Here is a 16,971-nt window from a genome sequence, read left to right as displayed (position 1 = left end):
CACAAAATTTTGCATGTAATTTCTGAGTTTACAGAGTCCCTGAAGGTGATTTGTGGACCCCTAGGGGTGCTGGTACACAACCTCCAGGTAGCCAAACAACCCTGGTGTTAATCAGGCCATTTGTAATCAAGGTACATACAACTGTAGACTTTGTCTTCCCAGACTTACATATATTTCTCTTACAGGAGAACATGGCTTTACAATATCCTACATCTCAGCAGCACTTAAACCTTCCTAAAAACAACAACAAATTAGCAAGCAAAGAACCAACTTCTTTGGTAATAGTCTTTATAAACTCTCAATAGCTTCCTACACCTACAACTCCTCAATCAGGCACTGTAGACTCTTATGTTTTTATATTCCTAGGAGAATTGTTTTCCACATTCTCCCTTCTACTTCCTGTCATTTTCTACATCTGTCTGTGAGACTGCTGGTTGGCTCAATGTCTAGTCTCATGTATTTTCTTTAGTAATCAAAACCCCAAGTTTTAGCTTGGGTGCATGGTTAAAGTCCAAGTGTTTTCCAGCTTCCCTTGCAGCTAGCATTTGCTGTGTGACTAAGTTCTAGGTAGTGGGATGTAAGTGTAAGTGACATGAAATGTCTGGGTTTTGCCTTTGAAAGGAAAGATTACGTCATCTTTGAATTCCTTATTTTCTTCCTTCTTGTCATCTAGAATATAAACCCAGAAGATGTTGACCATTTTGGGCCATGAGGACAAGACCTATACCACAGCAGATGGCAAAGCAAAAAGTAGAAGAAACCTGCTGCTTTACGGATAACAGTAGTACATCTGGACTACTCATGTTCTGGTACGTAAGATAACTTGTTTAATCAATTGTTGTTAGTCTGAATCTTTGTTATAGCAGCTGATTTATATCCTAACCAACACATGTATTTCCCTAGAATGCATGTCTCCCTTAATCTCAGGTTAAGATCCCGTCCTCTACAGCATGTTCAATTTTCCCTATTCTTTAGCTCATTTCCCGTGAAAATGAATAGGTCTCAAAAAGAAACCCACTCAACCCTGCTAGAGTACTAATTCTCGTTACTGCCAAACTACAAATGATTTATACCTGCTATGTCCTTTTTCTTCTAAAGCCCGACATTTTTATTCCTTTATTCAATGGTCACAAATGACCTTTCCAAATCTGATGGTCTTTTCCTTATTCCCATTTTCATGACTAGGAGATAATACTTGCCCCCATTGACCCATCCCTCACTGAAATGTTTCTCTGGCTTTAGGAACTACTCTATTCTACCTTTTAGACATCTCAGTCTCCTATACTTCTCTACCGACTGAGGGGAACATTCCTAAAGGTTTAATGCTCCTTATTCATCTTTAACACCTCAGAAAACTTTACCATTGCAAATCTGTTTTCCTCATGAGAGCCCTGTTTCCCATATTGTGTACTTTTAAACTACTCCATTGTTTTTGAGGGAGATTCCTCTTATGCAAAAAGAGCATAACTAGATATTAAAGATGGTAGTCCTTATTCAGGTGACACATTCATGGCAAGGTCTGTGTCATCTATTCATCTAGGGACTAGCATATTGAAAACTTTTAGAATGTTGGGAAATAATAATATGCTACAAAGTGCCGTGTTACCTCCCTGGTCAGAAATAAGAGCTGAGTGATACTCTTCATTAGCTCGTGTCTCAACTTGGATCTCAATGTTATGTTTTGCGTTATTTCTAGTAGTATAGGAAAAGTACGTTTACATTTCACAGATTAACAAGGGAAATTACTAATTTTGATCTACCTAAGAAACAGACATAATGGCATCTCTGGATTATAGGCAAAAATCTAGAAAATTACTTTATCTTTACTGGTTATTGTCTAGAAGGAAATTTCAGTTCATTTTATACTCAAATTAAGTCGAAATAGATACAGTTAGAAAAAAATATTGCTTTGATATGGTAAGTCTATATTGATTCTTATTTGAGCACAAATCTCACTGTCACTCATTTTCCCCCTCATTTATTAATTTCTGTCATATTCTTATTACATTGACAGAAACATGTTGTAAATTCTGTAAATAATGCCCCCAAATAATTATTTTTATACCATTTTGTATGTCCTGCACCTATTAGTCATATAATACCTTCTCTTCTTTTTGCTGTTTGTTTCCACAAAGTAGATAAAACTGCACTTTTAAAAACATCCGCGTATGTAACTAGTAAGACAAAAATGTTCCCAAAATGTAATCTAGGATAAAAAATGCCCTGAACTTTAGAAAACTGTTTCATTTAATTACAATAAATTTCTCCGTCTCAGATGTTGACATGCTCTTTTAATTCTCTCAAATGTTTAATTTTAAACTTTTTTAAATCTTGAAATTACAAACCTGTATATAATATTTTTACAATACCAATTTCTGTTCACCTGTAATGTTTTCTTAAGGCACTTTAGCATGACCTGAATAATCGAAATAGGTCTTTTTTCACAACCAATAAGCTGTCTTACCAGAGTAGAGTTAGTTAAAATGATAAAAAAGGAAGAAACAGAGAGCCTGCCTTTACCTTGGTCATGACTCTGTCAAAAAATGTCAGTCAGAATGAAGAGGGTAACAGAAGGTAGCTAAAGCGCCATGACTTGACCTGAGTTTCAGTTATGTCATCTGTAAAAGGTAATAATAATGATAATAATAATAATAATAATATGTACTTCATTGGATTGTTAGAGGAGTCAATCAGAAAAAGAATTTTAAGTTCTTACTACACTATCAGGCATATAGTTAGAGCTCAACAAATTACTATTACTATTATAATTATTATTACCTATTTTTCCTTTGATGACATTATGTTACCTCATTGACTGTTTATTCACCAATCACAGAAATTGATGGCATTATGTTACCTCATTGCCAAACAAAAAACCAAGATGACCCTGACTACAGCACTAAATTTGGGATATCTCACAAAATAAGCCTTCTCTTCTCCTAACAATAATATCCTTATTTCAGGCCCATGTCCTAGTGACCTCAATTATAATATGACCTTTGTATCATAAGGAGTAGATTTCAATATATATACATTATTTTTCCCCTTCTTCCGCCTCCCCCTCCCCCCCACTCCCGTTCAAGCCGTTGTTTCTCAGTCTAGTTGTGTAGGACACAGCTCCCTGGCCCAAGCTGGTATTATGAGCCTTGTGCTCCCCCTGGCTTGACACACAGCAGCCCACACCCACCTCACCGCAGCCCAGCTCCAGGGAGAGCCGTTGTTCACAAGCTTAGCTGTAGAGGGCATAGCTCACTGGCCTATGTGGGAATTGAACTGGCGACCTCGGTGTTAGGAGCACAGAGCTCCAACCACCGGAGGCACTGGGCCGGCCCAGATTTAAATATTTTTAATTTCTTAGGTAAAATGACTAGAATTACAAAACTTTCCTTGAACGTTATCAAAGAATGTAATATTTGTTGTCCTTGACATACGAAGAAGATAAGCTATCAGCAGGGGATGAGGTTTGGGTTATTTATCTAAGTAGATGTGATTTATTTTTAATGTTTTGTGGTATTGCATCCTTTATAAATATGGGATGTATTCTCGAAGCAACTAGCCAGGCTTATGGAGGCAGCAAACATGAAGAATAATAACAAAAACATAATTAACAAAAAAATGATTATGGCAGCAGATGTAGGCCTCAAACCCATAAACCTTGAAGTCCTGGATATCTGTGTGATTTTCCTGGGTGTTCTCCAGTACTAGTCCCATTTTTCACTCTTTACTACAGGCACATTCCTGACCCTCTTACCTGGCCTTCTGCCTTATCCAGTGCTCATTTCTTCATTGCCTCCTTTAAGTCCATCAGGTCTTTTCACTCTTTAGTCTTTCTTGCCTTTACAACTTATTCATTACAAACTAGCATATAAAAGCCCAGGCATTTACATTGACTGCAGCAAAAGAAAAAATCAAATATTTTAGGAAATGGAAAGTTATCCTCACAGTGAGCAAGGTAAATTGTTTCACGTTTGGATTTAATTTTCTCCCTTTCAGAGGCACTTATTGGGCTTCTCTTATGTGTGTGCTCAGCAGTGTGCTACGGGACAGAGTGCAAAAAAAGGAATGAGCTGCAGTCCTTTAAAAGACACTTGCAATCATTGGTGAAAAAGGACATGCATGTACTAGACAACAAGAATAACAGCTAACTTTTATGAAGGGTTTACTATGTGCCAACCAGTGTATATATTATTTCTTTTAATCCTATGTGGATCCATATTAGTTATCTACTGACAAATTACTACAAAACATAGTGGCTTAAAATAGCAAGAAACTATCAGTTTCTATGGGTGAGGAATTTCATAGTGGCTTAGATGAGTGGTTATGACTTAGGGTATCATGAAATTGCAGTCAAGATGTTGGCCAGGGCTGCAGTTATCTGAAGGCTTGACTGGGGCTGGAGAATCCACTTCCACAGTGGCTCACTCACATGACTGTGAAGTTGGTGCTGGCTGTTGGCAGGAGGCCTTAGTTCCTCTCCATGTGGGCATCTCCAGAGCTGTTTAAGGGTCCTCATTGCATGGTAGCACATGGTACCACGTTCTTGGCAAATCATTGACTATTTGATTATAGCTATTCTAGTACATATGTCGTAGTATCACATTGTAGTTCTAATTTGCATTTTCTTAGTAACTAATGATGTTGAAAGTCTGGTGTGCTTATTTGCCACCTGTATATCTTTTTTGGTGAAGTGTCTAAATCTTTTGTCCAATTTATAATTGGGTTGTTTGTTTTCTTATTATTCAGTTTTGAGGATTCTTTGTATAGTCTAGATACAAGTCCTTTGTCAGGTGTGATTTAAAAATATTTTCTCTCCCACTGTGTGGCTCATTTTTCATTCTCTTAGCGGTGTCTCGTAAAGAGCAGGTCTTAGTTTTAACAAAGAACAAGTTATTAAGTCTTACTTTTGTGGACCTTGCTTTTGCTGTGGAACCTAAGAAATCTTTGCTAAACCCAAGGTGACTAAGATTTTCTCTTATTTTTTTCTTTTATAAATTTTATAGTTTTATCCCTTACATTGAGAACTATGATCTATTTCAAGTTAATTTTTATAGGTGATATGAGGTTTTCCATTAGCTGTCAGTTTTTATTTAACTTTTTTTTTTTGAGATCTTCTCATATCAGTATATAAAGAGCTTCCTTATTCATCTTTAGAGCCAAATTCCTGCTCTGATAGAGCTTATAGTCGAGTTGCAGGGAGATAGACAAACCAATAAGTAAAACATATTGTATGTAAAATGATAATATAACAAGGAAAATGGTGATACAGGAAGTGTAAGTGGGAAGGAAAGTTATAATTTTAAATAGGATGGTTAGGGTGGGTAAAGATTGGTTCCCAGACCCAACTCCAGTGTGTGTGTGTGTGTGTGTGTGTGTGTGTGTGTGTGTGTGTGTAGACGTCCCCATACCAACAAGTAATTCTCAGACACCAGCAGGGGTGCAAGAATTCAACTCAATTCTGATACTATCTACGAAGAGATAGAATCAGATTCCATAGGTAAAGGGCTCAGTCCTACAAGACCACCCTCCACTTCAGACACTTGTCACAATCCCAGGTTGTTACCTGTGCATCTGACGAACTGACTACAAAACGACTCCCTCCAACTCAAGATGACAATCTCAAGTCCAGGTTGTTACCTGTACTACTGACCAACTGGTATCAATCAGAGGTTCCCAAGACACCCCTCCTTGGGTTTGCTTCATTTGCTATAACAGCTCACAGAACTCAGGAGAACCCATTGATTCACTAGATCACTGATTTATTACAAAAGATATTAAGGGATATGAATGAACAACCAGATGAAGAGGTACATAGGGTGAGGTCCCGACTGTCCTCATGGAGCTTGGGGCCCTGCACAGTGGCACACAAAAGCATTCCGTTCCTCTATCTGGAAGTTCTCTGGAAAAAGACCAAAGAGCTGTCCTTTTGAGTTTTTATGGATGCTTCTTATGTAGTCATGATTGACTAAGTCATTGGCCATTGGTGATTGATTCAACCTAGAGCCCCTCTCCCCTCCCTGGAAACCAGGGGGTGGGACTAAAAGTTCCAGTCCTCTGACCACATAGTTGGCTCCTACTGGCAACCAGTTCCCACCCTTGAGTGGGGTCCAAAAGTCACCTTACTAACTCTTATCTCTTAGAAAATTCGGTTCTTGGGGGCTGTGAGCCAAGAACTGTGGATAAAGACCAAATATATCTGGGAAATATATTTGGGTCATCTGAATGACTCTGTGTGTGTGTGTGTGTGTGTGTGTGTGTATTAAATACATATATCTTATATGTGTAAAGACAGAAGGAGGTAAGGGGAAAATCTCTAGGTAGGGAGAACAGATAGAGCTCTGGAGAAGCTCTGGAAAAGAGGACGCTAATTACAAAACACTGAAAGCAAGAGAGGATCTATCATGTTCTAGAAACAGTAAGGAGGCCCGTGTGGCTGGAGTGAAGTGAGCGAAGGGAATTGCAGTGAGAAATGAGGTTAGAGAGGTAGAGGTCAGTGTGTTGTAGGTGTTAATGAGGATTAGGGCTTTTACTCTGAGATGAGAAGCTGCTGGAGAGTTTGGAGGAGTGACATGATCTGGTTTGCACTTGAAAGCATCACATTGATTGCAGTGTTCGGAATAGACTGTAGGGGGCAAGGGTAGCTGCAGAAAGACCAGGTAGGAGGCTTCTTCAGTAATTCAGTAAGAAGTAGTTTGGACCAGGGTTATAGCAGTGAGATTAGTGAGAAATGGGTGCATTCTGGACAATTTTTAAGGTAGTACCAACAGGCTTTGCTCATGGACTGGATGTGGGGTATGGGAATAAGAGAGGGATTAAGGATAACTCGCAAGATTTGGGGCCTGAGCATCTGGAAGAATGGAGTGTTTTTTATTGTTATTGTTGTTTTTGTTTCTTTTTTACCTCTTTACTAACATAGTGTATTATCAAACATTTTAACCTTTGAGAATCTGGTAGTTGAAAAATGGTACCTAACGTAGGTTTTTCCCTACATTTTGATTGTGAAAATTGTCAAATGTACAAAAAAATTGAAAGAATAGTACTCATTTCACATTGACTTTAATAGTAAAAAATATTAGCTGAAATAATTGGATGTCTAGACATACAGTGGAATTCAGGTTTGATTTGACTCAGTGGTTTAGCCATGTCATTAAGAATCTAGGGAATAATCAACAGAGGGTCACCCATCAACCTAGACCAAATGGAGCACCGAACAAGGTGGATGGAGGGGCCAAGGGCTGTAGGCTTGAGGAACAGAGCCTGCTGACCTGGGCAGAGCCCATTCTTCTCTTTCTGTCTGATCTGCCCAGATTACTTTTCTGTTCTTTGTGGTTCCCCTCACGTTCCATCCTTGGTAGAGCAGTGGTGTCTCCAATGAACTTGTTTCCTGGTTTTGCATCTTGTGAAATTTTTTTTTTGGTATTTTTGTTAAACATTTGTATAAATTATAAATAGATTTAGTTTATCACTAATTAAAAAAAGAATCTAGAGGAGGGTGAATTGCTCCCTCATACAGTCTCTAAGGAAAGTAAATACACTTTTCATTTGCCCAAGTGAACACGTCTCTTTATCTGGAATTGAGCTATCTGCCCACTCCTAAAAAAGTAGCTGTGGCCAAGGGATGGAATTTTGCCTAATCCCTTGGGCCTGGCTTGCATGTCCCACTCCTAGAGCAGGCGGACACTCAGAATCCTCAGATGCACATGGGCGGTGCTTGGGGAAGATGCCCACAACCAAATAAAATTAGAATGGATACCAAGAGGAGGGGATTGATATCTTTCTCCCCAGGCCAGTGTCCCAAGTACTATGAGCATTTTAGAGTTTGCTATACTGCACCCTCCTTCCCCGATAGTGTCTCCAAAGCATGGCCTTCCACTTCTCTGAATGACCCATGGCATTGATTTCCTGTGTTTGCCAAATTTTCAATCATCCTACTTGTTAATTCACTTCCGACAGTTGTTGTGATCTTTTTGCACTGCTATGCCTTCATTCCTCAAAGTACTCTAACACACGGCTATCAGACTTTTATTGAAGTTTCGGGGTCATGGAAAGGATTGTAACATAGCACAGAACTCAAAATAGATGTCATTACTATTACCTGAAATGTCCTTGATCACCTTGCCTTGGGGACTGGCGAATTAAAAATATGTCTACAAATTGATACTTCTCCCTTGAAAAGGTGGAAATTAACTGCCCTCTCCTTGAATGTGGGCTGGGAGTTAATGACGTTTTGAACAAATAGTATGCGGCAGAAGTGAAGATACATGACTACTGAGGCTAGGGCATAAAAAGGATAGAGCTTATACCTGGCATTTTCTCATATTCTCTCTTTCCCTCTCTCTCTCAGATCACTCTGAGAGAAGCCAGCTGCCATGTCATGAAGACACTCTAGCATCCCTGGGAGAGACCCATGTGAAAAGGCACTGAGGCCTCCCACCAGCAGCCAGCATCACCTTGCCAGCCGTGCAGTATGCCATCTTAGAAGCATACCTGTTAGTCCCAGTTAAGACGTCAGACCCTAGCTGACATCTTGACTGCAACCTCATGAAAGACTGAGCCAGCTGCTCCCAAATTCCTGACCCACGGAAACTATGAGAGATACGAATGCTTAGCCTTGGTTTGAGCCACTAAGTTTTGGGGTAATTCGTAATGCAACTATGGACAGATGACACAGGGACTCTCTCATGGGCCTTTTCTTCAGTCCTGTCTGCCACCACCTTGCATGGCTCCTTTCTCTTACCTTTCATCTTTTTTTCCTTTTTCCTTACCAGAGCTCCCCAAACGCAGCCTCTAGAGGGAACGCTCCAAATCCCTGTATTTTATTATGCAGAGAAATTGAAGTTATCCTGGTCTAAACCTCTCCCATTTAGGCTAAGCCCAGGGGATCCCACTTTCCCTGACCAAACCTACTCATTAAGGTCTAAAACCTAGATAGTCTTACTACTAGGCCAACTCGTACCAGGTCCACTCAAATAGCTACCAGCTTTTAAAATAACTATTCTTGCCCTAATAGAAGTAAACATGAGTAAAGTGCTACAAGAGCAGAGAATAAGCACCTAAGCTGACTGGGGGAGCTCACAGACGAGGTGACCTTTGAGCTGAGTTTTATAGGATAAATAGGAGTTCATTTGGAAGAGAAGTGAAAGAAAATCATTTATGTAGAAGTAACAAGTACAAAGGCTCAGAGAAAAGGCATAATTCAGAGAACTGTAAATATGTCAGGGTTGTGGGTGAGAATACCTATTAGGGAGCTTGGGAGGTGTTGGTTAGATCATGTCATGCATTGTAAGCCACATATATCATCAGTTAGGAGACTACAGGTAAAAATCCCCCGATTTAAGTGACTTAAAAATAACAATAATGAATTTAGTATCTCAAATAATAAGTCCATATGTAGGGCTGCTCCCATGTTGATTAATTTAGCAGCTTGATGTTACCAAGGAACCCAGGCTTTTTCTATATTTCTATTGTTATCCCCAGGCTTGTCCCCCAATCACGGTTGTAAGATGGCTACAGTAGATCCAGGCATCACAGCCTTAAGACTACTTCTGGAAGTAGAAAAGGGGCCTTCTCTTTCTCATTATATAAACTTCCTATTGACTTACACTCTTTTTTAGAATGGAGAAAACCTATCCCAGAAATGTCTTCCCTCCTCCTCCCGTTCCTCCTCACGGCTGACTTCCCTTTAGTATCAGTGGCTGGAATTGCATCACATGCCAGGCTCAGCGTTTGGTGAGGAACAGGCCACCTGCCTGACTTAGAGCAGTCACAGTTTATTCCCTGGGGCTGGGGCTGGAGCCTAGCACTCTGTAAGGACAGGGCCAAGCATGAGTGTGGTTACTCGAATAAAAATGGAGATTCTGTTAACAAGGTAGAAGAGAGATTGTTGGCTTTTGGGGTAGGCAGTCAGCATCTGCCACACCATGCCAAAGAATGTGGACTATATCCCATTAGGATGGGGAACCACAGTAGGATTTTAAAACAGGAAGTCGCATGATTGTATTTAACTATATCAGAATGGAGGGGTACCCAGGAGGGATATGGGTCTGGAGGTAGGGCCACAAGTTAGAAGGCTTTGTCAGAAGATATTGGAGAAGCTTTTAAGCACTTGAAATAAGAACACCTAGTGATTAATTGGGTGGAATGGAGAAAGGAAATAGAAGGAGGAGATTCTGGCATGACTTGCAGATTTCTGCTTGGGTGAATCACTGGGTATTTCGTCAAAGCTGGGAATATAAACAGGTTTGGGTAGATACGGAGAGAGAGAAGAGACAATGAATTTGGTCTTGGACAATGAGGTACCTGCAAGACGCGTGAAGAGAGATGAGTAAACTTGGGAGGGAGAGTTTAAACATCGCTTAAACTCCTTTAAAGGTTAGGGCAGGATGGAGTGTGGCATGAAGGAGAATTGATAGGAGAAATGAAGTTATGTAGACAACTGATGCCTCGTGTGGGACTGATTTGGCTGATTTTGCTCAGGGCTGGGTAGAGAGTCAAGAACTTCTTGAGAAAATTGCAAATGTAATTTAAAGACTAGCCTTTAAAAAGCAGTTAAAAACCTGTTTCGAAATACGGATTTCTGTAATTTGTTTCAACATGTTGAGTTATAGCAAATGAGATGGAGAAATGATCTCAACCCATTTTTTTGGCCCTCTGACTGGAAACCTCAGAACTCAGCCCTGTGAGCTGTTAATCAGATAAACACTGCAGGCTTTTGTAAAGAATCATGCTTTGCAAATGCCTGAGGGCATATGGACTTATTGAAGGAAGTGTTGTCCAAACCAGACAGACAAAGAAAGTATAAGGAGAAAGTGTTGGGATTAAATGTAGGTTTTGGGGTGGCCGGTTAGTTCAGTTGGTTAGAGCATGGTGCTGGTAGCACCAAGGTTGCCAGTTCGATCCCTGCATGGGCCACTGTGAGTTGTGCCCTCCTTAAAAAAAGAAAAGTAGGTTTATTTTCTGTTTTATAACAGTACTTATGAAATGTAAAGTAGAAGATTTTCCAATGCACCTTCAAGTTCTAATATAGTTCATAAACCATATGAATTAAGTGCTATTTGAAACATGAACAGAAATTCTATTTCCATTTAAGAACACCCATTTGGTGGAACACTGGAGTTTGAAATATACATACCATGTTTCCCCGAAAATAAGACCTAGCCGGATCATCGGCTCTAATGCGTCTTTTGGAGCAAACATTAAGATAAGACCCGGTCTTATTTTAACATAAGACCGGGTCTTATATAATGCAATATAATATAGTATAATACTGGGTCTTATATTAATGTTTGCTCCAAAAGATGCATTAGAGCTGATAGTCTGGCTAGGTCTTATTTTCAGGGAAACATGGTAGGTTAGATTAAGAACTGAACAGTTGGCAGGCAACTTCAAGAATTAAAAAACAAACAACCCAAACCATAAAACTCTTAGAAGAAAATATAGGAAGTAAATTCGCAGACATTATCCTTAGTGATATTTTTACTGATAAATCCCCTCGGGCAAGGGAAGCAAAAGAAAAAATAAATATGTGGGACTACATCAAACTAAAAAGCTTTTTCACAGCAAAGGCAACCATCAACAAAACAAAAAGACATCCTACTGAATGGGAGAAGATATTTGCCAATGATACATCTGATAAGGGCTTAATATCCAAAATTTATACTCATACAACTCAACACCAGAAAAACAAACAACCCAATTAAAAAATGTGCAGAGGACATGAAGAGCCATTTCTCTAAAGAGGACACACAGATGGCCAACAGACATATGAAAAGATGTTCAGTGTCACTAATCATTAGAGACATGCAAATAAAAACCACAATGAGATACCACCTCACTCCTCTCAGAATGACCATCATCAATAAATCAACAAACAATAACTGCTGGCAAGGATGTGGAGAAAAGGGAACCCTTGTGCACTGTTGGTGGGATTACAAATTGGTGCAGCCACTATGGAAAACAGTATGGAGATTCCTCGAAAAATTAAAAATAGAACTACCAATGACCCAGCAATTCCACTCCTGGATATTTATCCAAAGAAATCCAAAACACTAATTCGAAAAAATACATGCACCCCTATGTTTATTGCAGTGCTATTCACACAGTCAAGATATGGAAACAACTGAAATGCCCATCTATAGACGATTGGATGAAGAAATTGTGGTATATTTATACAATGAAGTATTACTTGGCAACAAGAAAGAATTAAACCTTACTATGTGCAACAACATGGATGGACCTAGAGCATATTATGCTAAGTGAAATAAGTCAGACTGAGAAAGACAAATACCATATGATCTCATATGTGGAATCTAAAGAACAATAAATGAGCAAACAAAACAAATAGAGATATAGAGAAAAAACTGATGGTTGCTAGATGGGAGGGTGTTGGGGAGGGGGAGAAGGTGAAGGGATTAGAAAGTTCAAATTGTTAGTCACAAAAAAGTCACAGGGATATGAAATACAGTATGCGGAATATAATCAATAATGTTGTAAAGATTATGTAGGGTGCCAGATGAGCACTAGACTTAGGGGGGTCATTTCATAGACTGTGTAGATGCCTATACACCTAAAGCTGAAATAGAATAATATTGAATGTCAACTATAATTATATATATATACACACACATGCATATATATATATATATATATATATATATATATAGTCACGGGATGTGAAGTACAGCATAGGAAATGTAGCCAATGGTACTGTAACAGCTATACACGATGTCAGAGGGGCATGTTATCACTTTATGAGGGGTGTAAATGTCTCATTACATTGTTTTGTACACATGAAACTAAAAAAAAAGAAAAATAATTATTCCAAAACAGTTGAGTTTTTCCATGTCTACTTTGTTCCAGGCACTGGGCTCTGGAATAATAAAAATACCTTACATTTATATAATTGTGGTTAATCCTAACTTTATGCAACTGTTCTACTCAATAGCTTCTGTAGTGTTCAATATAACACTTGAAGCAGAGTAGGGATTGAGGGACAGAGAATAAAACTGAGAACTGAGAATTGAAGGAGAAAGGCAAGTTAGGAAGCCCAACTAGGTTGGAGGGGAATGGTGGGGAAAAAACAATAAAGGTGATGCTTGAATAGTGTGGGGATTATGGGCGCCCACCCTGTGCAGTAAAACATTTGCATGTAACTTTTGACTCCCCCCAAACTTAACTAATAGCCTACTGTTGACCACATGATTTACCAATAACATAGTCAATTAACTTATTTTTTGTATATGTATTATATACTGTATTCTTGCACTAAAGTAGCTAGAGGAAAGAAAATGTTATTTAAAACACAAGGGAGAGAATACATTTACAGTACTATTCATATTTATTGGGAAAAATCCACATGTAAGTGGACCAGTGCAGTTCAAATCTATGGTCAACTGTAGTCACGTGACAGTGAATATACAAACTGGACAATGGCCAGACCATACATGACGATTAGCACTCCGACTCACAACCTCGGCAGCAATAAGTCAGAACTCTTGACTCATCAATGACTGTTAGCTTCCCTATTTTTTGCCTCATTCCAACTCAGGACCAACTACAGAAAGCCAAATACGCTTCCCCAACACAATTACTAAGATGCCCTGCTTCTAGTTAGTCTGCTTCCAGCTTCCCCATGCTAATACTCTCAAATCAGAGCATATTTGAAACCTTCCCCCAACCCCTTTTTTTCCCTTAAGTTTTCCCACTCCCTTGACAACCCTTGAGTCTGCCAGATGGAAGTGATAGTGGCTGACTGCCTTGTTATAGCAGGCATAGAATAAACAGCCTCTTTTGGTTCTCATTTGGGTGGTCTTCATTTCCACATTCATTCACTCATATGTCATGTGTTAGTTGTAATTTATGTGCCAGGTAGTGCTCAGCATCGATGTGGAAGCAGACAGTCGTTGTCCTAAAGGATATTCTATTTGCACAGACACATAATTGCAATTCAGTGTAGTAAGCGGAATAGGCATATGTAAAGGGAGTGTAGGTCAAGTAAGGCTTTTAGGGGAGGTGACCCTTACGCCCAGTGTTAAGGGATGAGTACCAGTTGGCCAGGCTAAGACTCAGGGAAAGCTATTCAAGGCAGGTGGTGACGTGGGGGAAGCAGAATGAGCAAAGCCTAAGAGGGCAGAAACCACAGAGGTGCGTTGCTGGAGCCTTATAGGCGAGGCGAGGAGCAGCAGCGAATGCTGCTCGGCGGGGTTGTGGACGGCCATGTCTGTGCCACGTTTGTAAGGACTTGGACTTTACCCTCTCCAAGCGGCTCCCTCCTAGAAATGAGAGAAACAGCTGGTGTAAACAAGGAAGAAAACCATTAGGAAACACTACCTTTGTATGCATTACTGTAAGGTCTGGTGAAGGCAGGGTCGCAGCCGCTCACCATGTGTGGCGCACAGTAGACATTCAATGAATGTTGAATGAATGGATATAAGCGCTTCTGTGCAGACGTCACTGTCCCCAATTTCCATGTTTTTCTCACGGGACAAGACAATGAGACCGGGGCATCAGTTTGGTAGGCTATTCTAGGGAAGGAGCGAGGTGGGAGAACTACCATTCTGGAGGGTTGGATTGGTGGACACAAAATGTCTTATAGGTTATGGACAAGGGATGCACTTATGTCGCAGACACCCCAAGACCCACCCACCGGAGCCGCTCTGTCCTAAAAGCGGCCGCGGAGAAAGCAGCAGGCGGAGAATTCGCGCCACGTGAGGGGGCAGCAGGAGCAGGGTACCCCGGAGGGGCTCCACACTGGTTACCTGTGTATGCACCCACCCCCGGCCCCTCCAGGCGGAGCCATGGTACGACGCTCCTCTGGATTGGACGCGCTCGAAATCCTGGGGCGGGCATTAGAGGCAGAATGCTCTTGGGGATTGGCCATCTTGGCGGACGGACGTGCGGCTGTCGGAGCTGGTTCGCTGGGGCTCCGGCTGGGTGGAGGGCGGGTCCCTCTCCGCGGGTCCTCTGTCAGTCATTGGCTCCCTGCGGTTTCCTTGGGGACGTGGCGCCGCTGGCGGCTCAGGCCTTTTTCCGGCTGGGCTGAAGGCGGTGGAGAGTCGCACCGGACCGAGTGGAGAGGTGCTGAGGTAGCCGGCGGGCCACTCGACCGGTAAGTGTTAAGTGCTGGAGGGCTGCGGGGCCGGGAGGGACAGGAGAGGTAGCGGAGACCGCCACCTGGGGACTGCTGGTTCCTCGAGGACATTGCTGGCCTTCGAGAACTCCGAAGGAAGCGTCCGCTGGGCCCCAGGAACAAGAGCGGACGGATCTGGAGTGGGAGCCCGGGGAGTGGGTGGGCGCCGTAGCCGTCTCGTGGAGGTCTGGTCTCGTGGGCACTGTTGGAAGTAAGCCTGAAACCCAACCAACCAACTCTTTCTAGGCTGCAGGCTTAGGAGATGCCTGGGACAAGGAGACCACCTTCTCAGGGCAAAAGGAAAAGGAGGTGACAGGCATTGAGACCACTGAAGGGAACCCATGGCTAGGTAAGGCTGCACTCTTTCTTCTCTGCTGGAGGCTCGGTGGGGGGGTGGGAGGGGGTGGCAGACAGGTTGGGGGTGCTGGAGAGGTTTTTACAAGTGAGGCTTGCCCTAGGGCTGCATAAGGACTTTGCATCTGGACAGATGGACGCAGAGATCAAATTTGCATTATTTTGAAGGCAGATACAACAGTAATTTCCAGCCTATAAACCCTGTCACTTCAGTGCTAGCTAAACTCAGAAAAGTGCTAGATTGTAATGTTCTTTCAAATTTCCATTTGAGTGAGGCTAGGTGCCCCTTAAAGAGATTAAACTAATTTTTTTTTCCAGTGAACTTTGAAAGCAGACTGCGGTCCTTTTGAATCAATATAAAAAGTGATCTTCCCAGTTGAATACACTTATCCATACATTATAATACTCTGAACCTGTCAGAAAAGATTAATGTGGATCTGTGGATATGGGACAGTTGTCAAATAGAGTAAGTGGGGAAAGGTGCAGAACAGTAACTATCAAGTAAAACCAAAGGAATGGAGATACACACACAGATGTATTACCATACAGGACATATATCTATGCTTGTGTACACATAGAATATCCCTGGAAAAATACACAGAAATTGAGTAGCAATGGTTGCCTTTGAGAGGGAAATCGTGGGGTTAGGGCAAAAGACTCACGTTCTTCTTAAGCCTTTTAAGCTGATGTGTTTTTGTTTGTTTGTTTGTTTGTTTGTTTTTTACTGGGTACATATATTAACTGTTAAAGTATTTTTGAAACTCAGTTGAATAAATTTTATTACTGTCTACTTTTTTGACAGCATTTTTTGTGGGAATGTTGTAGCTACTATGATTCTTCAATGTTATGAAGTTGCCCAGGGAGACTGGTGATCTTTTTATTAACATAAGATTAATTCTTTGGCTTGCACCTCAAAGTGTAGACTTTGGAAAAAGATCAGATAAAGCTTTTCTGATTTATATAGTAGCAGCACTATGATCCACTTAGGCCCTTTTCTAAAATTTGAGACTAAAAGAACATTTAGATTTCTGGAGGCATGAATTTTTGCCTTTATTACAAAAGGTTTAACCCAGTTCAAAAACTATATTTTAATACTCAATTTTAGAGACTTTTCTTACTAATGTTCGTCTCATTTCAGGATCAGTTTTTCCTACCTCTGCCCAGCCTCGTGGTACTTTACTGTGCCCACAGTGAGCCCATTTCCCCGTCAGCGAGTGGCATTCCTAGGACTCTTCTTCATATCCTGTCTCCTTTTGCTTATGTTGATCATGGACTTTCGACATTGGGGTGCCTCATCACCACAAGATAAGCAATTCGAAAGGTGAGTCAGCTTTAGATATCTTTGATCAGCTTTGCACCGAAGTCATACATATTTTGATAAGCTGTTTAATATATTACTTACTACCTTTGACCCTTTGGGGGAATACCGCACTTTTATTAGTAAAATTGCACGTCAGTTACTACATAAAGATCTTGTCAATATTCAGTTTTGA

At 40.8% G+C, this 16,971-nt stretch overlaps 1 protein-coding gene and 1 long non-coding RNA gene across 3 annotated transcripts in view; one reads left to right on the top strand and one right to left on the bottom strand.

The window, feature by feature from the left end:
- Positions 1–13,898: 13,898 nt before the first annotated feature.
- On the bottom strand, positions 13,899–14,794 carry LOC109444049 (uncharacterized). The gene is made up of 2 exons (XR_012498468.2): positions 14,378–14,794; positions 13,899–14,267 (listed from the first exon to the last, which is right to left on the bottom strand). It is a non-coding gene; the product is annotated as an uncharacterized LOC109444049 (long non-coding RNA).
- Positions 14,795–14,968: 174 nt separating this feature from the next.
- ENTPD7 (ectonucleoside triphosphate diphosphohydrolase 7) overlaps positions 14,969–16,971 on the top strand; it is a 36,696-nt gene continuing 34,693 nt past the window's right edge. The window contains exons 1-3 of one of the 2 annotated variants that reach the window (XM_019724871.3): positions 14,969–15,103; positions 15,371–15,473; positions 16,617–16,799. In XM_019724871.3, the coding sequence (XP_019580430.2) occupies positions 15,466–15,473; positions 16,617–16,799 (191 nt within the window). In that variant the 5' untranslated portion in view covers positions 14,969–15,103; positions 15,371–15,465. Of the gene's footprint in view, positions 15,104–15,370; positions 15,474–16,616; positions 16,800–16,971 lie in introns of those variants that run through there. The other variant, XM_088791900.1, reaches the window with a different exon arrangement.

Source organism: Rhinolophus sinicus, chromosome 15 (assembly GCF_057876585.1).
Source record: "Rhinolophus sinicus isolate RSI-liver-muscle chromosome 15, RSI-T2T, whole genome shotgun sequence".
NCBI classification, from domain to species: Eukaryota; Metazoa; Chordata; class Mammalia; order Chiroptera; family Rhinolophidae; genus Rhinolophus; species Rhinolophus sinicus.
This window is presented reverse-complemented; position numbering and strand designations above follow the sequence as displayed.